The sequence below is a fragment of the Cervus canadensis genome, chromosome 3 (assembly GCF_019320065.1).
Source record: "Cervus canadensis isolate Bull #8, Minnesota chromosome 3, ASM1932006v1, whole genome shotgun sequence".
NCBI classification, from domain to species: Eukaryota; Metazoa; Chordata; class Mammalia; order Artiodactyla; family Cervidae; genus Cervus; species Cervus canadensis.
The window spans coordinates 94,409,853-94,434,300 of record NC_057388.1 but is presented as its reverse complement, the minus strand read 5'-3'; the positions used below and the strand labels follow the sequence as shown (position 1 = coordinate 94,434,300).

At 37.5% G+C, this 24,448-nt stretch overlaps 1 protein-coding gene across 1 annotated transcript in view; it reads left to right on the top strand.

Annotated features, from left to right (window-relative positions):
* The window catches only part of MTPN (myotrophin), a 72,797-nt gene that overhangs the window by 37,341 nt on the left and 11,008 nt on the right, over window positions 1-24,448 (top strand). Inside the window, exons 2-3 of the mRNA XM_043463799.1 lie at window positions 11,127-11,240; window positions 12,067-12,150. Of these exons, the coding sequence (XP_043319734.1) occupies window positions 11,127-11,240; window positions 12,067-12,150 (198 nt within the window). The remainder of the gene's footprint in view (window positions 1-11,126; window positions 11,241-12,066; window positions 12,151-24,448) is intronic.

Sequence of the window (24,448 nt, the reverse complement as noted above, 5' to 3'; positions counted from 1 at the left end):
CTATGGATGTTAGAATGTTATGCTTGGGGCCATATGGGAAAGGATGGTTAGAAGAGAGTGTGACGAACTAGAGCTAAGATAGTTTGAAGGGTGGTACGCAAATACAATACCTGTCTCTCTATGCAGCAAATTGAAGGAAGTTTTCTGACACTGGTGGGGCTCTTTCCCTAGTCTTTTTCTTATTTAATTTTTTAATAAATGTCTTTAGGTGACCATAATGAGGATAGGTGAGATGCAACTGGAGACAGGGGCAGATGAGGACTAACAAAACTCTTAATAAAAATCTAGAAAGAACTTGGGAGCCTGGAAAAAGAAGATGACCATTTTAAAATGCAGTTTAATAGTAGTTTATGTAATGGCCCTCCATGTATACCCAGAAAGTCAGTAACTGAATTTCAAGATGACAGCAAATCCTATAGAAAAGATTTCATTTTAGTACCATGTCTACTAAACAGTAATCTAATGAAAGGGGGAACTCCTTGTTCCATGTGTTCCATGTTCTTTGGGGAAAGAACAGGATCAAAACCAGTAAGCAGTGAATTTTCCAGCATTTAAAGCAGGGATAGACTGACTTGTAAGGTCTTGAATTGGCTCTCATTAGAGAGATTCAGTTGTATGTTGGGCATACACAAGCAGGGATTCAAATACAATATAGATGGTTGAATTAGATGACAGAGTCCTTTCCAACAGTGAGATTATGTGACTTTCAGACACTCAGTTAACTGTTTTTTAAATACCTCTTTATATTTGTTTTGCATATGTTTTGGTAAGCAAAAGGTTACATAGTGTGACAAACGTGGTATAAATGAATACACTAATTCTTTAAATTGGACTCTGAAGTACAAGTCATCCATAGACATGGTATGTAGGCAGTATATACATAAGGCATTGTCCTTTCTTTAATGGAGTTACCATCAAAATGACATACACCTAACTAAATAAAGATAAATGTAGTAAAAGACATATAAATAAGAACTATAAGAATTAAACAGGAAATTGTTTATCAAGAGTATCAAGGGTGGGAGGCGGGGAGAGTATCAGGTAAACGTTTCATAGAGAAAATAGATCTTCAAGGACAAGTGGAATTTCAGTAGACCAAGAAGAGCAACAAAGTGAAGTTTCCTAGATATGTTGGGAGCAGTGAGTTTGAGAATAAAAAAGTCCAGAATGTTAAGTTGGTATTGAAGATGACTTGGGTATTGTGACGAAGATTTTCTGTTTAACAAAAGGGAGCAGTTGAAATTTTTTTGCGTGAGGAAGAGGTGTGATCAGTGTTCCTCTGTTACTCTTCAGGAACACTGATTTACTTGATTTATATTTTTTAAATTGTTGAAAGTGGGAAAATTGATTGTAAAACTATTCAAATGAGAACTATTGAGACCTCTGATAATATTATCAGTTAACATTTATTGAGTGCTTCCTGTGCCAAATACATTACCTTATTTCAGTGAAGCCTCATGGCAACAGGGCCTTCTGGTAAATTTGCTTTTTGGGAAGCTAGCATCGTAGCTAGCTCAGCTGGTCAAGAATCTGCCTGCAGTGCAGGAGACCCCAGTTTGATTCCTGGGTCAGGAAGATCCGCTGGAGAAGGGATAGGCTACCCACTCCAGTATTCTTGGGCTTCCCTGGTGGCTCAGACGGTAAAGAATTTGCCTGCAATGCAGGAGACCTGGGTTCGATCCCCGGGTTAGGAAGATCCCCTGGAGAAGGGAAAGGCTACCCACTCCAGTATTCTTGCCTGGAGAATTCCATGGACTATAGTCCATGGGGTGGTCAAGAGTCAGACACAACTGAGTGACTTTCAGTTCAGTTCACAGCAACAATGTATCTGTGGGTGCTTTCCAAATGAGCACCTGGATTTCCTGTTGGTCTATGAAAATTCCATACAGCATAATATATTATTTAATTTCTCCAGGTGCCACTCTCTTACATACACTTATGCATACATCCGCACTCTCCAAATCAGTAGACACCTTGTTGAATACTGTTACTCCTTAATTTAGCATTTTAGAATATGCTGTTATAATTAGCAATCAAAACAAATTTTTATTAAAGGTTTAAAAGAACCATGTTTAGAATTATGGTGCAAATGAAAAAATATTAAGATGTGGTGTCTGACCCCTAAGGACATTGAATTAACAATACAAGATATAAATACATGAAAAGTTAAATGGCAGTAAAAGATGAATTGCCAACAAACAAAGTTGTTGAACATTCATTTCATTAAGGTTCCTCTGTATTTTGTGGTACTTAACTAAATGGCATTCATTTATTTGCATGCTAGCTTCCCAAAAAGCAAATTCTTTTAATCAGGGCTCGGCCTTCCTATTTTATCCCAAGCAAGTAGCACAGTGCCTAACTTATAGTAGGCTCAGTAAATGTTTGTTGAATTAAATTGATTGCAAGTAATGTGTCTTTTTCAAATACCATATTGCATTTTTTTTAAAAACCATTGCCTACTTTTGTTAGCAAAACAACTCTAAGAATTAGGTTTGAAAAAAAAAGTTTTTGACTTTGAAATGTAGATGTATTTTTTACATCATTCATGTTGTTGTATTAAACCTTCATGCTGGATCCAGTTTGTGTGGAAAGTTAAATGTTCCTATGTAGCAGCCATTTTCCGCTTCCAGTCTCTTAAGCTACTACTTTGTTTTCATGGCCAGAAGTATAGAAACACCTATTCTCCCTGGTCTCAAATACAAGGGGGGAACAGTTGTAGACTTAAGAGATCATCTGCTCCGGCTGCAGAGTTTTCAGTGAGGAGACTAAGGTCTTCCAAGCTTCTTAACTTCCTCATTGCGGGCAGTAGCAGAGGTAACAGCACTGAGGGTTTCTGTCCCGTGGTCTTTCCACTGTGTAATACTGCTTCCCGTCATAAAGTAGGAAAGTTCAAGGAAGGGCTTCCTGACTTCTAAGGGATCATGGTGTACCCTTTGAGAATCTGATGAAAAGTGACCTGGGCTCTTTACCTAGAAAATGTATACACACAAAAGAATTTGTAAGCTTTTTGAAAGTCTCTTCACTGATTGTCAAGTAGAATATATATATTTTAAAACAAAATAGCTTCAAAACAGATTTCTTGGTACAAGAAAAATACAGTAAAAAGTATAATTTTAATGTAACCAAAATCTGTTGTATATTTAACAACCAACAGGCTTCACGTTGCAATGACAGAAAGGAGAGTAAAATGATACTGGATAAATTATTCTTGCTAAAAAGGGAAAAGTGAAGCTAGACAGGCCTGGATGTGTTGAGAAGTTAGATTTGCCAGCCTGCTTTACCTGAACTGTGTGTGGTAAATAGAAGCTGTATGCAGTTATTTGTCACCTGCCTGGTTGTTTACACATAGATCATGGTGAGAATTTGTTGCTGTCCAACTCTGTGACACATGATATGATACTATTGCATGATGTTACTGCATGATGTCTTTAAAAACATAAAAACTATCACTGAAGAAGTAATCAAGGTGTATACTATTACTGGACTATAAAGCTAACCAGTTTTTATCAACTGAATTATATATGATAACCTGAATTCATAACCAAGATCTCAAAAATTAGTTTTAAACACCTCCTAGAAGTGGACAAATCAGAAGAGGAAACAACAAAGAAGTAGTCAGAGAGCAGAAGGAAAACTACGATAATGTGGTGTCCCTAAAGTCAGGGGAAGACAGGGTGCTTTAAAAGGGGAGAAGTGATCGATCCGCGTTGTCACGTTGGGACATCAGTTAAGGTGAGGGCTAAGAGATAACCTTTGCATTTCACAACATGGAGGTCTTTGACGTCAGCAAAAATGGCTATAGTATAATAATGAGGGTGGAAGTCAGATTAGAACAGGAAGTGAGAAGCTGGAGATAGCAGATATTCACAATTGGTTTGGCAAGTTTAGCTATGAAAGGGAGGAGAAAGAATAGTAACTAAAAGGTGGATGTCAGGCCTAAGGATAGACTTTTATGTTGCTGTTGCTTTTTTAATGAAGAGTTGTGAGTGGCATATTCTGATGAAAGGGAGCCAGTAGAGCAGGAGAGGTTGAAAACACAGGCAAGAAAAGGGATAACAAAGAAACGAGTTTTTTTAAGACAACAAAAAAGGATGATACCCAAAACTTAGGTGAGGGATTGTCTTTAGATAGGAAAGGATTTGTCAGTTGCAGGAAAGTGTAGAGAGAAGTTCAGGAGGAAATTCATGTCTGAAGACCATTTTCTGTTTGGAGATTAATACAGGGTTATCTGCAGAGAATAAAAAGGAAGGAGGCTTACAAAAAGTGGAAGAGATTTAAAATAGTCTCTGTGCAACGTGGAAAAGCAAGATAAACAGGAACATGGTAAGATTGCCATGTAATGCTAAGGGACCTGTTGGAATTGTGCATCTCTCACTTCTGTCCCCAGAATCTGGGAGACAAAATTAGGGTTAGATTTTTCTCTGTAGCTGGTAATGCCTCATGAAGTTAGAATGAAGGTGAAGAATAGGCATCTGACGTCCTCTCTTCTGATCACCGATGCCAACCGAGAGTGAGGAAAAAGGAACTAGATAGAGCACTGCCTTCCTTCCCTATTTCACCACCACTACTGAAGTTAACACCTCTCCAACTGCTGGGGAGCTGGTGAAATTGTCATTCCGATCCCTCCATCAGTAAACATAGCACTGGTCTCAAGTTACTGCTGCTATTACTGGATAACTAATGCATTATCAGTGGTTGCTTGAAGTAGAAGATGGTGTGTATGACTTCCAAGTCTGTCACTTGAGCAATTTCACATTTGTTCAGTATAAAAGCTTCTATACGTAAAATTTACTATGTATCAGAAACTATATAGGCATTGGAGCTGCAAAAGTAACTAATAGTGACATGATGTGTGACCTGCATTCATAGAGGATACAGATAGAGGCAGACTGAGTTGAATGTGACACAGGGAAATAAATATACAAGCTGCTTTGGGTACCCCTGTGAAGGTCATATTACTCAAAGATGACTTTTCAGAGGAAGTTTGAGTAAAGCTTCATTCTAAAGGATTAGTAGGGATTAACTGAGCAAAAGACAGTGGGAAGGAATGGGGTCGGCATAATGGGGCTGTAAGTTGAGGTACCAAGTAAGATTTTTTTTTCTCCCAGCAGTGCAGACAATTGCTTTGGTATCTGAAGCCCAGCTAGTAGAGGCCATACTGATTCACACTTATTCCACCTTAGAACTTTTCTTCCATCTAGTTTGTTGAGTTATAGAATACAGAGGTCGGGAGCTTTTCATTTAGCATTAACAATGAAATAACTTGATCCCAAGTAGCTTTTGCTTTTTAAGTCTCCCATGAAGGTACTATTAGTCATTACTGTGCCTCTTCTACATCGAATTTTAGTTAGCATCAAGAATAGAGCCACAGAGACTTGATTTAGGAAAATCTATGTTATTGAAGTATAATTTAAATGCAAAAAATTTCAGATATTTAAAGAGTGCAACTGGATAAGTTTTGACATGTATACAATCATGAAACCATCACCACAATAAAGATAATGAATTTGGTGGATTCCATCACCCTCAAGTGCCCCTTTGTAGTCCCTCCCTTCCATAATACCCCAGTAAGTAACTACTATTCTGCTTTTTATTAGTATATATTAGTTTCTATATTTTATATCTTTATGCCAGTACCATGCTTTCTTGATTATTGCAGTTTTTAATAATTTTTGAAATCAGATATTGTTAGCTCTCCAGTTTGTTCTTTCTTTTCAAAGTTGTTTTGGCTGTTCTAGATTGTTTGTTTTTCCACATGAAATTTAGGGTCAGTTTGTCAGTTTCTTTTTTTAAGAGCCTGCTAGAATTTTAATTGGTATTACGTTGAATCTGTATATCAATCTGTGGAAAATTGACATCTTCGCAATGGTCAGTCTCCCCACCCATGAATGTGCTTATCTCTCCGTTTATTTATTTAGATCCTCTCTTAATTCCTCTCAACAGTGTTTGGTGATTTTAAGTATATAGGTATTGTCTTTTTTGTTAGACTTATTACCAGATGTTTTATAAATTTGTATGCTATTGTAGATAATACTGGTTTTAGTTTTGGCTTGCAATTATTAATTGCTGGTGCTATATAAAGCAGTTGAGTCTGTATATTGATCTTTTGTTCTTTATTTAACATTGCTAAAATTACTTATTCTAGTACATTTTTGGTAGATTCCATTGGACTTTCCTCTACATAGCTATCACATCATCTGCAAACAAAGACAGTTATACTTCTTCCTTTTCAAAATGGATGAGGTTTGTTTGTTCCCTAGTTGCACTGTTCAGAACCTCTAGTACAGTGTAGAAACAGGTGGTAGAAAAAAGATGTCTTATTCCTGGTTTCAGAAGAAAAGCATTCATTCAGTCTGTCACCAGTTAAGTATGATGTTAATTGTACTTTCTCTGTAGAGGCCCTTCATTAGTCCAGAGAGAGGTCCTTCTTTTCCTAGTTTGCTGAGCTTTTATCAGTAAAGGACATTGGATTTTGTCAGATGCTTTTTGAAATGATTATACGGTTTTTCTTTTTTTCAGTTTGTTAAAATGGTGAGTTATATGGACTGTCTTCAGATATTCAACCAACCTTGTATTCCTGGGATAAATACTACTTAGTCATGGCCTCTTGTACTTTTTATACATTATTTGATTGAATTTGCTAAAATTGTTTAGAGTTTGTGTTCGTGAGGGACATTATCCTGTGGTGTTCCTGACTTGTAATGTCTTTGTCTCAGAATCAGAGTATATTGATCTCAAAGAACACATTTTGGCCCTTCCTATTATTTTGGAAGAGTGTGCAGAATTATTATTATTATCCATCTTTTCTTAAGTGTTTGGTAAAACTTACCAGTGTAGCCATCTGTGACCTGGCAGTTTCTTTGTGGGAACATGATAGTCTATAAAATCTGGTATTAGCACTCTCTGTCCTTTTTTTCCCCCTAATCATTCTAGCTAGAGATCTATCAATTATATTGATCTCAAAGAAATAGCTTTTGATTTCTGTTATTTTTCTGTTTTCCATTTCATTGATTTCTTCTTACCTTGAATTTAATTTTTTTTTTTTTTTAATAAACTTTGTCTTTTAGAACATGTTCAGGTTTGCAGCAGGGTACAGAGATTTCCATATGTCTTTTTCCCATGTATTTTCTTATGGTAGAAGGACAAAGATGGTTAATTTGAGACCTTTCTACTTTCCCAATATAGTTATTTAGTACTATAAATTCCAGAAGGCCCTGCAGAAGAAGATGCTTTCTTTCCTGTCAGTCACACTAAGCCTTTCCAGTATTGTCATTTTTGTCTACTCAAATAAGAATTGTAAAGGCAGTGTCTGCAGGGATAAAGGGGAGTTTAAACTCACAACTGTTCCTTTTCATATGCCTTTTCCACATTTATACCAAGTGAGAAGGACGGTATCACATATTTTACTTCAGGAAAACAACTTTTTGACAAAGCTGTCTTACTGACTCCTTACTGAAGTTATTTCTTTACTTTGTTCCATTGAAAAGGCCTATCTAGTTAATACTCTCCAGTTAATATTAACATGAATAATGGAAAGGAAGTGAAAGGAAAACTAGTTTTATCTAAGTCATTTTAAGCAGTACTTCTTTTCCTCAAAGCCTCACATTTCTGCAGTTGTGAATAAAGATTAAGCTGGTACTCCCGATTGGCCTTACTTTTAAATTTGTTTCTGAATATAAAGTATCATAAGTCATATCTTTATATTTCAGCCATTATTCTGAACCTGCATTAACCTAATTTTGGATAGTCTTTTAGAATTAGTGTGAGTCAATCCACAGCAGTAATACTTAACCTTTATTAAACATACTACCTTGTCTGGTACTGTGTTAGATACTTTGCATGGATTATTTCATTTAATGATACACTAAAGTCCAGTGATGTGTATTTTTAGTCCCATTTTACAGATGGGAGTAAAAATGGGAAGAAAACAAAGATTTAGAAAGTAGTCTAAGGTCCTCCAACTCAGTGGTAGAATTGGAGCTCTCACCCAGCCTCCAGTGATATTAAGTATGTTAAACACCTTCTCTCTACTAATGTGTCAATTTACTGTATAAGGAGCCCTGTTGTTGTTCAGTCGCTCACTTGTTTCGGACTTTGTGACCCCACGGACTGCAGCACGCCAGGCTTCCCTGTCCTTCACCATCTCCCAGAGTTTGTTCAGACTCATGTCCCTTGAGTCGGTGATGCCATCCAACCATCTCATCCTCTGTCACCCCCTTCTCCTGCCTTCAGTCTTTTCTAGCATCAGGGTCTTTTCCAGTGAGTCGGCTCTTTGCATGAGGTGGCCAAAGGATTGTAGCTTCACCTTCAGCATCACAGTCCTTCCTGTGAATATTCAGGGTTGATTTCTTTTAAGATTGACTGGATGGATCTCCTTGCTGTCCAAGGGACTCTCAAGAGTCTTCTCCAACATCACAGTTTGAAGGCATCAATTCTTCGGCGCTCAGCCTTTATTATTATCCAGCTCTCACATCCCTACATGACTACTGGAAAAACTATACAGAACTTTGTAGCAAAGTAATGTCTCTGCTTTTTAATACACTGTCTAGGTTTATCATTTTCTTCCAAGGAGCAAGTGTCTTTTAATTTTGTGGTTGCAGTCACTGATGACAGCGATTTTGGAGCCCAAGAAAAGAAAGTCTGTCACTGCCATTGTTTCCCCACCTTAATCTTTACTCTTTGCTTTCTGCCATAAGGGTGGTATCATCTGCCTATCTAAGATTATTGATATTTCTCCCGGCAATCTTTATTCCAGCTTGTGCTTCACCCAGCTCAGCATTATACTCTGCATGTAAGTTAAACAAGGTGACAATATACAGCCTTGATGTACTCCGTTCCCAATTTGGAACCAGTTTGTTCTAACTGTTGCTCCTTGACCTGTGTACAGGTTTCACAGGAGGCAGGTAAGGTGGTCTGATATTTCCGTCTCTTGAAGAATTTTCCACAGTTTGTTGTGATCTACACAGTCAAAGGCTTTAGTGTAGTCAGTGAAGCAGTTTAGTTCAGTTCAGTCGCTCAGTTGTGTCCGACTCTTTGCGACCCCATGACCTGCAGCACTCCATGCTTCCTTGTCCATGAGTTCACTCAAGCTCATGTCCATCGTGTTGGTGATGCCATCCAGCCATCTCATCCCCTGTCGCCCCCTTCTCCTCCTGCCTTAATCTTTCCCAGCGTCAGGGTCTTTTTCAATGAGTCAGTTCTTTGCATCAGGTGGCCATAGTATTGGAGTTTCAGCTTCAGCAACAGTCCTTCCAATGAATATTCAGGACTGATTTCCTTTAGAATGGACTGGTTGGATGTCCTTGCAGTCCAAGGGACTCTCAAGAGTCTTCTCCAACACCACAGTTCAAAAACATCAATTCTTCAGTGCTCAGCTTTATAGTCCAACTCTCACATCCATACATGACTGCTGGAATAACCAAAGCTTTGACTAGACAGACCTTTGTTGCAAAGTAATGTCTCTGCTTTTTAATATGCTGTCTAGGTTGGTCTGGAGAAGGAAATGGCAACCCACTCCAGTATTCTTGCCTGGAGAATCCCAGGGACAGCGGAGCCTGATGGGCTGCCGTCTATGGGGTCGCACAGAGTCGGACACTACTGAAGCCACTTAGCAGCAGCAGCTAGGTTGGTCATAACTTTTCTTCCAAGGAATAAGCATCTTTTAATTTCATGGCTGCAGTCACCATCTGCAGTGATTTTGGAGCCCAAAAAAATAAAGTCTGTCACTATTTCCCCATCTATTTGCCATGAAGGGATGGGACCAGATGCCATGGTCTTAGTTTTCTGAATGTTAAGTTTTAAGCCAACTTTTTCACTTTCATTAGGAGGCTCTTTAGTTCTTCTTCACTTTCTGCCACAAGGGTGGTGTCGTCTGCATATCTGAAGTTATTGATGCTTCTCCTGGCAGTCTTGATTCCAGCTTGTGCTTCTGCCAACCCAGCATTTCTCATGATGTACTCTCAAATTAAATAAGCAGGATGATAGTATACAGCCTTGACGTACTCCTTTCCCGATTTGGAACCAGTCTGTTGTTCCATGTCCAGTTATAACTGTTGCTTCTTGACCTGCATACAGATTTCTCAAGAGGCAAGTCAGGTGGTCTGGTATTCCCATCTCTTTCAGAATTTTCCACAGTTTATTGTGATCCACACAGTCAGAGGCTTTGGCATAGTCAGTAAAGCAGAAATAGATGTTCTTCTGGAACTCTTGCTTTTTCAGTGATCCAGTGGATGTTGGCAATTTGATCTCTGGTTCCTCTGGCTTTTGTAAATCTAGCTTGAACACCTGAAAGTTCATGGTTCACGTACTGTTGAAGCCCGACTTGGAGAATTTTGAGCATTACTTTACTAGCATGTGAGATGAGTGCAATTGTGTGGTATTTGAGCATTCTTTGGCATTGCCTTTCTTTGGGATTGGAATGAAAACTGACCTTTTCCAGTCCTGTGGCCACTGCTGAGTTTTCCAAATTTGCTGGCGTATTGAGTGCAGCACTTTCACAGCATCTTCTTTTAGGATTTGAAATAGCTCCACTGGAATTCCATCACCTCCACTAGTTTCATTCATAGTGATACTTCCTAAGGCCCACTTGACTTCGCCTTCCAGGATGTCTGGCTGTAAGTAAGCGATCATACCCTTGTGATTATCTGGGTTGTGAAGATCTTTTTTGTACAGTTCTTCTGTGTATTCTTACCACCTCTAATATCTTCTGCTTCTATGAGGTCCATATCATTTCTGTCCTTTACTGTGCCCATCTTTGCATGAAATATTCTCTTGGTATCTCTGATTTTCTTGAAGAGATCTCTAGGCTTTCCCATTCTGTTGTTTTATTCTGTTTCTTTGCATTGTTCACTTAAGAAATAGAGCACAGTAATATATTTCATTACATTTAGCATTTTTTGTTTGTTTGTTTTCAGCTTGACTAATGGTTTGAATTGCGGTCATACTGTGTGCTAACGATTGTGCAGAATTTAATTTCAAGTTCTTGGTTGCTTGTTTCACTTTGCAGGAAATGTAATTCTTTGATGAAACCCTTGTATATTTAAGAAAGTAAAGATAGCAGATGCCTTATTTCCCTTCTTCATTCAGTCTGCCATCCTTACGAATACTGTTTTCATTTGGCTTCTAAGGGAGAAGATGTCAACCGGACACTAGAAGGTGGAAGAAAGCCTCTTCATTATGCAGCAGATTGTGGGCAGCTTGAAATCCTGGAATTTCTGCTGCTGAAAGGAGCAGATATTAATGTATGTAAAGAACATTATCATTCTAGAAAAAAATTCCTGTTGTATGCTTTTGGGTAGTTGTTTTCAGTAGATTTATAAGATAGTTGCTGGTGGAAATCTCATGTGAAGTAAGAATATAGTCTGAAATTTTGCCAAATTTCTGTAGCTTAGAAATATATGATTGTGATTTTTTTTTTTAAATAAGCAAAACAAGTTTATTTTTTTAAACTGATAAAACTGGTGGGTGAGAGGCATGGATAGATGGTTCATGCTTCCTTTTCATGTTCTAAAGCAGTTTGAGAGTTAATCACCATCTGTAGGTGGCAAATGGCTATCACCCAATGGAGGGTAGGCCCTGTAGTCATACGAAAAATCTAAAAGTGGATTTTTGGACAACGGTTAGGCAGCAGTTATCTCTTGATTCTTGCCTTTTGTAGCTTCTGCATTTCAGAGTTTCAGAAAAATGTTTAACCATAACAGCAAGTGAGATGAACTTTTCACATCGCAGGGACTGCCGTGTCACCTGACCCAATTGTGGGCCTCTCTTACCTCTCCACACTGGCATGCCTTCAGTAGTGGGGAGTTGAGGCTCGGAGAGATTAAGTAACTAGTCACACAGTTAAGTGCCAGAGTCCAGATCTGCGCTGGGGTCAAAGTCCTGCTCCCTGTTTCACTGTGCTGACTTCTAAGGAGAAACTGCTTGTGGGCCTACACCTCTGTCAGCTCTATAAGAGGCTAAAAATGGCAGAACATTGATTTTCAATTATTTACAAGCATTCCCTAATGATCTAGAGAGAAGGAAAAAATGAAAAATGGATAAAGTGATCTATATCTCATTCTTTCATAGGCTCCAGATAAACATCATATCACACCTCTTCTGTCTGCCGTCTATGAAGGTCATGTTTCCTGCGTGAAATTGCTTCTGTCAAAGGTGAGGTCAATTGCTGATTTTTATTGCTTTTTCTATTGTTTTTTAACTGTTCAAGCTAAGTAATTGGTTATTAATTTACTTACATTTTGTGTGGTATCAGGAACAGAAAAATTAGAGATAACAGCCAAAATTGAAGTCTAGAGCAGTGTTGCTCGAAAGAGCTGATTCACACGCTGTTAGCAGTTCTTGGTGGGTAAAGAGGCGGGGCTAGAAAATAAGTCAACACAGTCTCCTTCATCAAGAGTATCTTGCAGTTTTTTTAAAAAGTTAGCTGAACTAGACTTTGTACTTAACACAAAAAATGTTGTCCTGTGCTAGTAACAGTTTGCAGACTGGTGCCAGATTCACATACCACATTTTGAATAACTTTGCCTTTGAAATTTGTAAACTTCTCTGTCTGTAGTGATCTTTCTGAGCAAGATTATTGAGGCAGATTGCTGTAAGGGCTCTACCAGTCATTTGGTTTCTTGGTGTGATTGAGATCATGGTACATTTGGAGTTTTCCAGTGTTTTGGCTTTGATTACAAGCTCTCAAATGAAGGTCAGAGTCCAGCCTTAGAAATTAACCAGTCAGTTGCAACCTTTCTAGCTGTATTAGATGGAAACTACAAATGTTGGAAGACAAGAAATCGTTGTAAAATGAGGCACTCATATTAATCCCAAGATTATCTTTTCATGGCCATATTCTGGAAAGTGTCCATAATGTTTAATTTGGAATTTTCAAATAAGTCCTGCTAAAAGAAGAAAGAAATTAGAAATAAAATGAGTAAATATATTTGAAGCATTTTGCACAGTACCTGACATATAATAATAGTCAATAAATAGTAGCTTTTACTATGTTTAAGACTAAAGAGGATTTTATGCTTCATAGATTCAGTTTCAGTAGGATTTGGAGAACACTGGGAAAGAAAGTAGTACTTTTGTTCCAACACTTTATTGACAACTTTTCAAGGGTGCTATCTGAAAGCAGTTAACTCAGGTCCTTTAAAATTAGGGGGGTTTACCCATACCTTCAGCACAAATACTGGATTTCTTGAAATGTGTGGTGGTGGTTTTTGGGAAGTTTGGGGTAATTTTTAGATATTATATACCATACTGATATAAAAACCCAAAATAAAGGAACACATTATTCTTTGCCACTGTAATAGATCCAGCATCTGTGGTAGGATGTGGTCATGAAGATTTCCAGCCACTGTATCTTTCTCCTGTCTTCCCATCCATGTAAAGATTAAAAAGAACCTTTGAGAACTATGGATAATTTCAGCCTTGGGGGAATATTTTTGTATTGTGTTAAAAATTGGTTGTCGCAAGCTACAAATATTAATTTACAATTCATGGAAGATTTAATTGTAATATTTTATTGGTTAGGACTCTTTATTGCAAGTAACTAAACCAAGCTTAGACAGGCTCAAGCAGTAAAAGAGATCATGTTGACTCACGTAGTTCTAGGTCAAGGCGCAGCTTGTCCGTGGGTTTAAGCCACGTGACCAGCATCTGATTTCTCTGCGTGTATCTCTCAGCTCTCTTCCTCAGGGTCAGCTTAATTCCCCCACCTCAATATATCTTCTGAGTGTAGACCAAAAGAAATAGCAATACTGTATTATATTTGAGAGTTGCTTAGAGCTTAAAAATTCTCAGAGGAAAAAAAAATTTTAAACTATGTGAGGTGATTTTTATTTAAACTTATTGGGGTAATCATTTCACAATACATACACTTATCATTTTGTTGTATACCCTAAATTATCATTAGTATTATACTATCAGTTATATCTCAATTACAAATTAATAAGTCAGAATACAAACAAGAAATGAATGACTCCTCCTTTCTTCCTCTTTCCATGACCTTTTCTACCTAGCCAAGGGTTTTTGTTCTCTGAAAATAAAAACCTCCATGGGATCCTTTTTTAGCTTAGGGCTCTGGTCATTTACCAAATAAGGTACCCCTAAGCCAGCTCTTTATTTGTAGCCAGATCTCAAACTGTAGGTCAGAACTGTATTTCTTTCTGATAAGCCTTTCTTTCCACCTAGGACAAACAAAATAAGAAGTAATTATTCTTAAGATAGTTAGAGCACAAACCATCATTCCATATTTCTTATTCCCAAAACACTATGCTTTAGGTCATTAAGACCGTAAATCTTCTACTTAAATAAGTTCCTGAAAAGCTGGCTTGATTTGAATGTATGATAAGCCATTATATGTTATCCCAGAAGGGTCTTTTTATTTATTTATATATATATATACTATATATATATATATACTATATGGCTGAATTATTGGTTATAAGTTGAGTTTCCTGACTTTAAAGTAGTTTTTAAATTTTATTTGTGCCTGTAATATTGTCCTTTCATTATATCCAAGCCTTAATTTTTGTAGCTAAATAAGTGACATTCAGCAGTGGCTATATTGATGGCAGACCAATTGTAACCATGTAGAGCTGTTATTTTAGATGAAAAAAAGATTTTCTTTTTATCTTTTTGAAAGCAACATATTACCTTTCTAAAGCAATGTAGTGTTGTTTTTCCAAAATTAATTATGTTGATTTTATTTTTGTATAAGCTTCTTAATGGATACCCAGTAGTTAACAAAATTTTTAAAGGAGGAAATTGTGCTCTTTCAAAAATCCTTAATTAACTAAAATAAGGCTATTCCAGTGCATTTATTTAAAGTCCAGTCAGAGTTTATATTATGTAATCTGTTTGTCCTGCTTTTTATCAAAATTAGAATCCTTATCAATTACTATGAATTTATTTGAAAGTACATAGTTTAGAAGTTTCCAGATTTGTTGACAGCTCTAATATACAACTGATTCTTGAACGACAAAGGTTTGTATTGAACCAGCACACATACATGCAGATTTTTTTCAGTAGTAAATGCTGAATTTACTTCACGATGCATGGTTGGTTGAATCCACAATAATGTGGAGGAACCACAAAAACGAAGAGTCAACTATATTATTCCACTGGTATATCATTAGCATAAGGGAAAAGCCAAAATAATATTTTAAAACTCAGTGTGATCACAAGTAATGGTAAAAACAAAATCAAGCTATGCCATTTACTGGACAATTTTTATTTTAATGCAGTGGAAGATGAAGTTATGACACAAGTAGGAATTTAAGATGTTTAATTCTTTATTATCCATATAGCAAAAAAGGAAGCTAACATCTATGGAAAATATAATCTTTGTTTATGTAATCTCCAAATACATAAGGTGACCATAAAGGAAGTTAAACAACTTCCTAAAGTCTAACAGAAAGTGATGGAATCAAGAATTTTTTCCAAGATATGACTCCACACATGTTCTTTCTCCTCCTTGAGAGTTCCTTTTCAGACTTATCATCATGGACAGTTAGGAGAAATGACTATATTTCTGCAGGTAAAAGCTATTTGGCCTGATTTTTTATTGTTACACTCATGATTGAAAAAAAATGTAGAGATCAACACTTGTAAGACTTTCACTTCAAGACTGAGGTCTGAGCATATGCCAGGGTATCCCCCTTTAATCCTCGGATGATAGAAAAGGTTTTTTAAAATAAATGAATCGACATCTGCTTTAGACCATAAGATGGGATTCATGAGACAATAACTTATCCTTGAGAGACAGAAAGCAGGTGAGATGAAGTTGAAGAAGAAAGAGTTCCCAAACATAAGCAAGACCGGACTGTTACAAGTAGGAGTCAATCCAAGGCAGCTCAAAGCCCAGAAGTGGTCAGCACCCTTGAGCAGCAAACAAGTGAACTAAAAATTAAACCCAAAGGAGAAGACTGAGATGTAAAAAGGAATAAGCAAGAAATTACTGTGTGAATAAAAACAAATATTGAAATATAAAATGAACATGAATGTTTAAAAATATAAGCTAAAACTATAGAACTACTAAATAATACTAAATAAACAAAACTCCTGGTACTCACCAAATCCAGAGTACATGAGAAATAGTGGTAAAACTGGTGAAAGGAGACAGATGAAACAGATTAAAAATTCAGGCTCCAGAAGCATCCTGGTGAATAGAGTAGTCTCAGGGAGTAAGAAGCCCAAGTGAGGGTATAAAACAGAAGTGGCAGCTGCCCCATAGTCACTAAAAAGACCAAACCTGACAGACTTCGACCTAATGTTATGAAAGCAAAAATAGACCATGTAAGCACCTGTCATTTTAAATTGTAATTATCTCACAGTTGAATAAGATTCCTTTTTTTTTTTTTTTTTGCCTGAATAAAATCTTAAGAGGAAACTTTTGGAATAAAAGATATTTAAAAGATGTATAAAAATCTGACTAAAATCTCAAATGCCTGAATAATAGTAATGTTGCAGGCACACATTATGTAGAAGAGAGTTAATCACAAAATGGTGCTCTTGAACTGTTATAGCTGATAGATTCGTTGTCTAAAATTCATTTATTTTTCACAGTTACATATAATTTGGCAGCATCTAATTTCTGTGTGGTTAAAGAAACAGTTCTCTGTGAGAAGTAATTGTTTGCCTGTAACATTAATACACTATCAGGCTACACATTTCCTCTAATCTAGTATAGTATTTAATATATATCAGATTTCTATATTTATACTTACTAAAATTCTTTATAATTTATGTAATTCTTTTGATAATAAAAGATTTTAAGATGTCTCCTTGTTAATTCTAAGGAAAACTGTTTCTAAATAATCCACTCTAGGGTATTGTGGGGAAAAGGGAAATACTTAACATCAAAGTAAACATTTAAGTTTCCTATCATTTAGAATTCAGACAGATAAGCATTCATTACTCTAGTGTTTGTTTATACTCTGTCCCTTAGATGCTATATACTGCTATTAAAAATGACCACTCAACCTCCTATTAAATAAGAATTCTTTTAAACAAATAAAGAGAAAAGGCACCCTAGCATGAGAGAACCACAAATCTTATAAAATTTAATGAGTTTTTAAAATATAATTACTGTTTTATTCTTATAGAATCAAACTGACAATATACTTATTATAAATTCATTTGTTGGTAGAGACATTTAGCATACTAAGCTATATCTGAGAGAGAAAAGTCCACAATAAACTTGGCTTTTTTGTTTTCCTTTATTTCTCTGCTTTACACTGTGTCACAGAATTTACCTCCTTAGGACCTCCTGTAACCTTTCAAGAGAAATATGTAACCACTGATGTTTGTGCAACTCTGATGCACAGCTGATTCAGACCACTCTGTTCATTGTGTGGATAAATGAGTGAAAAACAGATTTACTCAATGGCCTTCCTTTTATCCCTGGGTCGGGAAGATCCCCTGGAGAAGGAAATGGCAACCCACTCTAGTATTCTTGCCTGGAGAATCCCACGGACAGGGGAGCCTGGTGGGCTATAGTCCATGGGGTTGCAAAGAGTCAGACACGGCTGAGCAACTTCACTTTCGCTTCCTTTTATAAAAAGGTAAAATGATTAACATCTTATGTACAACTGCTGTAGAGAACAAAAGTACTAAAACTGCTCTTATTAGAAAACCATCTTAACCTGATAACGTTGAAGATTTTGCCCAATGTGTTTTCTATGCTGTACATGAAAAAACTTAAGCAGCCAGCTGATAATAAAATTTGAATATCCCTCTCAAATACCAGCATTGTCAAAAGAGGTGTCTGTGGTACAGATTTTGCTGCTTGAAGTCGACCCCTTTTCAGCTTAAACAAGTAGATGTGTGGTAGATACAAACATTGTTTTACTCAAATTACTCACTATTCCACTCCTGGTAAAATCTAAACAGTTGCGCGTATTCTCAAAGCACACATATTATGGTTATTGCTTTAACCCCCAAAGTTCTTTTCCATGTAACATGGGCAAGTTTAGTTTCAAAAAAATTTTAGGACTAGTGACCTACAAAGAACTGAGCAATACCTTTTCTGAACTGCCTTATTTTAAGAAACTGCATGAGGAAAGAACTAGCAGGCTTGATATAGCTAGAAAAGTACCCCCCAGATACTGTAGAAACCAGTTGTTATACTGTTTTGATACACCTTACAGATCTCATCCACAGGTATGTCCTTTGTAAGCTTTTTGTTTTTTTACCTGTTTAGCTCTTCCAGACTGGAGTGCATCATTATTTTAGCTAGTTTGTCAGTGACATAAAGTGTGTGCTGTGATGTGACACACCTCCAAGTTTGGCTCTCAGTTCTCTTTAATAACTTGGTGGCTTTAAATAGATTCCTCATCCTCTCAGCCTGAGTGTTCTCTTCTGAGACATGGGGCTAGTACTTACCACATAGAGTTGATGAGAAGGTAAATGAATTAGCTCCTAGTTAAAATAGTACTTATACCTAAGAAATGTCATTTAAGTGCTTTACGTATATTGATTCATTTAATCTTCACAGTAATCCCATGAAGTGGGTACGATTTTTAATCCCCCATTTTATGAGTGGGGAAACTGAGGCACCAAGTTTGGGAAGCTTTCCCAGGATCGCACAGCTTGTTAGGAGGAGAATGAGGATGCAAGCCCAACCACTTTGACACCAGAGCTGTAACATAAGAACAAATCCAAGACCATTATATATGCACCTGAAAATGAACTGTAGTCACTGTCTCCAAATGAGAAGTACAGTGAAACATAAAATGACTTATTGCTCCTGGGGTGGAGAGGGGCTTCATTTGTTAGGTTTTGTTATGTAAATAGGTTGGGGTGGCTACTTTTCTCTTTAAGAGTTAATTGAGGTTATAAGAATCAGTTTTTTATTTTTTTCAAACTAAAAAGTTAAAATAGCAACACAGCCCACCACATAAATTAGAAGTCCTTGCAAGTATTGTCGTTCATACATGCCATTTCCTGTTGCTTGTTTAGCACACTGTTTAGAGAGGCAGACGGGGTGCACAGCCCTGAAGTTAGCAAAGCAAGATTTAACACCTGGTCCTGTGACTTCCCCGGGTTCGATTCCTGGGTTGAGAAGATCCCCTGGATAAGGAAATGGCAACCCACTCCAGTATTCTTGCCTGGAGAATCCAATGGACAGGGGAGCCTAAGAGGCTACAGTCCACGCGATTGTCTGAGTAAAACATGACTTAGCGACTAAACCACCACCTGTGACTTCACAGCCAGTACAGCACAGTTAGCAAATAATTAAAGACTGTGACAAATCCTCTAAGAGAAGTGGAGTTCAACTGTAACAAAACTCCTGCTACAGAGATTTAAACAAAAATTCTTTTCCTTTATAGGTTATTAACTGAATATAGTTCCCTGTGCTATGCAATAAACCCTTGTTCATATATGGCAGTGTACATCTGTTACAGTGTATCCCTCCCTTCCCCTTTGGTAACCACATATTTGTTTTCTGTGTCTGTGAGTCTTTTTGTTTTATATATAAGTTCATTTGTACTGTTTTTCAGATTCCACATGTAAGTGATACCATATAATGTTTGTCTTTGACTTGCTTTATATAGGATAATCTCTAGGTTCATCCAGTGATTCACAATTTTTTAAAGGTTATATTCCATTTATAATTATTATAAAATATTGGCTATATTCCCTGTATTGTACAGTATATCCTTTCCATTTGTGACAACATGGACCTTGAAGGCATTTCTCTGACATAAGTCAGAGAAAAATACCATATGATCTTACTTACGTGTGGAATCTAAAAATTCACAAATACAGAGAACAGGTTATGTTGATGGTTGCCAGAGGTGGGAGGGTTCAAAAGGCACAAGCTTACAATTATCAGATAAATAAGTCCTGGGGATGTAACATACAGCATGGTACCTATAGTTAACAATACTGTATTTCACATCTGAAAGTTGTTAAGAGTAAATCTTATAAGTTCTCATCCTAAGAAAAAAAGACTTTGTAACTCTGTGTGGTGATAGATGTTGACTAGTCTTATTGTGGTAATCATTTTGCAGTATATCCATGTATCAAATCATCATATTGTACACCTAGTGTCATGCTCTGTGTCACTTATATCTCAAAGAAAAAGTGACCTGAAGGTATGACAGTCCAAGGCTGAGTGACTGGCTGCCCTTGTCCTTAGCACTCACACTCTCTTCTCCCCTGTCTTCCCTAGTCCTTACTGTCTCAAGACAACTAAGGATTCTCTTGTCCCTGGGGCTTTATGGAGAAAGAAAGCTGTCCGCAGCAGAGGCCAGCTCTGTGCCAGATGGCCACTTACAGCTTTAAGGGAGTCTGGGGATTCAGTTTCTTCTCAGCGTCTGTAGGGGAGGAAAGCACAGAAAAAAGGGGGGTTGTACTAGACTTCAGATAAGCCAAGCTACAGTATCTGCCTTGAAGTGTGGTCAGCAACATGCCCTTGCATACAGGAGGAGAGAAGCCAAGCCAACTCACTCTCTGGAAAATTCCAGAAGGGCTTCACACAGAATAACAGTTGAATAAGAGTTAGTCGAGTGGTTAAAGGGAGAGGACAAAGAATTGCTTTTGTTCCTTTACATTTTAAGAGTCCTATGGGACATTTAATACCAGATACATTCATTCAGGCATTCATTTTGTATTTGATTCTGACCCACTTTCTTTCCAAAAGTGAGTTGAATATATCAAACCATGGTTGCTAAGTTTTTATTTAGTGGTTATATAGTGGTTATTCTATAATCAGTGGTTATATTCTAAGGTTGTAAAACAGTGTCTAGCAACATGCAAAGAAACATCCACCGAAGTGTTGTGTGTGTATTTGTATCTAAATGCTAATTTTTTAATTAATTTGATAAATTTTTCATTGAAACACAGCTGCTTAGTATTCTAACAGTTGATCAGCGTAATTATAATTATCTTCACCACAAAAGCCTTTTGTCAATATAATATCAGATAACCTCAGTACAAGTTTAAGAAGTCATTCTTAAAATGTTACTAATCCAGTTTTTTTTGGCCTGTTTATCCAGATTAAGAACTGATGGTATAAAACAGAATTAGGCTCTCTGAAGTAAGTAGTAGATAAAGATACCTCTTCTTGATTCATGCCAGCATACCTTATCTTTTGGCTACATTGTAAACTATTCTGTTCAAGGGCAGAGATAGTATGACTTTAATTTTTTTAAAACATTTCCCATAGTCAATGACTTACTGTCAAATAATACCATTTGCAGCAACATGGACATGCCTAGAGAATGTCATACTGAGTGAACTTTTAAGTAAGGCAGAGGAGGTGAAATAGCATATGATATCCATTATATGTGGAATCTAAAACGAAATGAACTTACGTACAAAGCAGACTCAGACTTTGAGGACGATCTTATGGTTGACAGGGTGGTGGGGAGAGGGTCGGTTTGGGATGGACGTGTACACATTGCTACAATAACATGGATAACCGCCAAGGACCGACCTTACAGCACAGGGAACCCTGCTGTGTTACCCGGCAGCCTGGGCGCCAGGCGAGCTCTGTGAGAATGGATGCGTGTGTGTGTGGCTGAGTCTCTCCCCTGCTCACCTCAACTGTCACAGCATTGTTATCGGCTGCACCCGAATACAAAATACAAAGTTTAAAAAATAATGTGTGATTATCTAAAGCCATAACTTTTGAAAATCAAGGAATTTCTTATGAGGCCTTAAACGTTTTTTACTCCCTAGAATGACAAATGATCTCTCTTTCTGCTGAGGCCACTTAACTTGGCCGTAGCAGCCTTTTCATCCTCCAGGAAACTTGACCACAACCTGAATCATGCTGTAAATGTAAGTAGATGAACCTAGTTCTGATCTAGTCTGTCATTATATATAGTAATAATCTATATCAATTAATTTTAAAAGCATTTATAGACTATCATTTTATTGCCTGTTAGACACTGTGCAAGGCTTTGTGAATTTAGAGACTGTTAAGCTTAGTACTGCTGTCAGCCTATTTGGTAAAATGTAAAACAAGGGCATTAAAGTGTTGTGATTGTTGTGGCAGGAGTTTATATGTAACACGCAGGGATCTAAAGGAAGGAGAGGTCACCTGTCCTGGGAGTCAAAGGCCTAGTGTGATATAAATAAGAATGTCATTACAACTTCAGGGACCACAAATGTAGCTTCAAAAAGCAATTGGCACTTGAGTCCTCAAAACTTAGTGTCCAGGAATCTAATAGAGAACTGGATTACCTTTCAAAGCAGAAGCATTAGTGTGAGAAAAGTCACAGAGGCAAGAGAGCTGATGTGTTAATGCGCTAGGGTAAGGGAAGCTGTTCAGCACAGCTGCAGCATGGGATTTAGCAAGAAACATGACTGAAGAGGTGGGTAGTAAGTGGATTATACCTTATGTATCATGTGATTTATCTTGTTTTCTTCTGCGAGGATGCCATTAAAAGCGTTTATGTAGGTGAGTATTACGATCAGACTTGAATTTTACAAAGATCACCCAACCAATGTATGGAGTCTGAATTGGAGTAGCATGAAAATTGAAAAAAGAAACTATTGTATTAGAATTTACATATGAAAATACTGAACTGAGATAGTATTAGTAGCAAGGACAGGTGAGAAATTTTAAGAACATTATTATCTAAAGACTTAGTGACTGATTACATGTGAAGTAAGCAAAAAAAAAAAAACAAAAAACTGCATTGTATCTCCACATTTAACATGATAGAGAATGCTCCAGATGAAGAAATAAGTTTGTTAGGAAACATTATGGATTCACTTTAGGAAAGCCTCCATTTATAGTATTTCCAGGACTAAAGTAGGTAAGTCTCAGTGTGTGTGAGTGGTGGGGAAGGCCTTAAAGATCAGGATAGATGTTCAAACTGAATATATAAGTCAGAAGTTTAATCATGATGTGGATGAGATCAGGCAAAAGCATACTGAGCAAGTGGTGAAGATGCCTGCCAAAAACCAGAACCATGGAGAATCCAGCATTTAAATAAAGTTGAGAGAAAGTAAAGGGGAGGAGGGTGGAGTGGAAGGAGTAAGGAGGAGAGGCAGGCTAGACAGAATTTGGAGATAATATTCCAGAGTATTTTCAGGACAGCATAGGTTAGGGTGCAAATTGCCTTTCATGTCCAATCCTTACTCTTCCTTTTAAAAAGAGAACCTTCATGTTTTAACTTGGTGCATACGTGGCAGCCCAGCTAGTCCTTGTATCTCAGTTTGCCTTGTGGCTGGGGCTTTGTGTCTAAGTTTGGTCCGATGGGGTGTGCACAGATGATGTGTGCCATTTCTAGATCATCACCTAAAATATGAGGCCACTTGCCATGGACTTTCACGCCCACATCCAGCAGGCTGGAAGCAGATGTGGAGGTGAGCACACTAAGCATTATTGTTCTGTGAAAGAGAAATAAGTTAACTTAGTTTAATCCATTGTGTTTTAGCCTCTATTATAGCAGCTTAGCCAAACTGGAACAAATAGGATCAAGAGTTGTTATTTGTAAATGAACGAATAGGACTGAGGAAAAACTCAGCTGGGGCGGTCCCGATTCTGTCATTTAAGAGGGGTGCACGGGGTTTGATACTGGAACAGTAGAAGCAAAACTAATTTAGTAGTCTGCCAGGCGCCACAGGGAGCAGTGTTTACCCAGAAGTAGTTTTTTTTTAATTACATTTATTTTAATTGGAGGCTAATTACTGTACAGTATTGTGGTGGTTTTTTGCCATACATGTGTCCCCCATCTCGAACCCACCTCCCTCCCCATCCCGTCCCTCTGGGCTGTCCCAGTGCACCAGCTTTGAGTGCCCTGTTTCATGCATCAAACTTGGACTGGTCATCTGTTTCACATATGGTAATATACATGTTTCAATGCTGTTCTCTCAAATCACCCCACCCTCCCCTTCTCCCACAGATTCCAAAAGTCTGTTCTTTATATCTGTGTCTGTTTTGCTGTCTTACATATAGGGTTGTCGTTACCATCTTTCTAAATTCCATATATGTGTTAATACACTGTATTGGTGTTTTTCTTTCTGACTTCACTCTGTATACTAGGCCCCAGTTTCATCCACCTCATTAGAACAGATTCAAATGCATCCTTTTTAATAGCTGAGTAATATTCCATTGTGTATATGTACCACACCTTTCTTATTTGTCTGCCAGTGGACATCTAGGTTGCTTCCGTGTCCTATCTATTGTAAACAGCGCTGCAGTGAACACTGGGGTGCATGTGTCTCTTTCAATTCTGGTTTCCTTGGTGTATGTGCCCAGAAGTGGGATCGCTGGGTCACATGGCAGTTCTATTTCCAGTTTTTTAAGGAATCTCCACACTGTTCTCCATAGCGGCTGTACTAGTTTGCATTCCCACCAACAGTGTGAGAGGGTTCTCTTTTCTCCACACCCTCTCCAGCATTTATTGTTTGTAGACTTTTTGATGGCAGCCATTCTGACTGGCATGAGATGGTACCTCATTGTGGTTTTAATTTGCATTTCTCTGATAATGAGTAATGT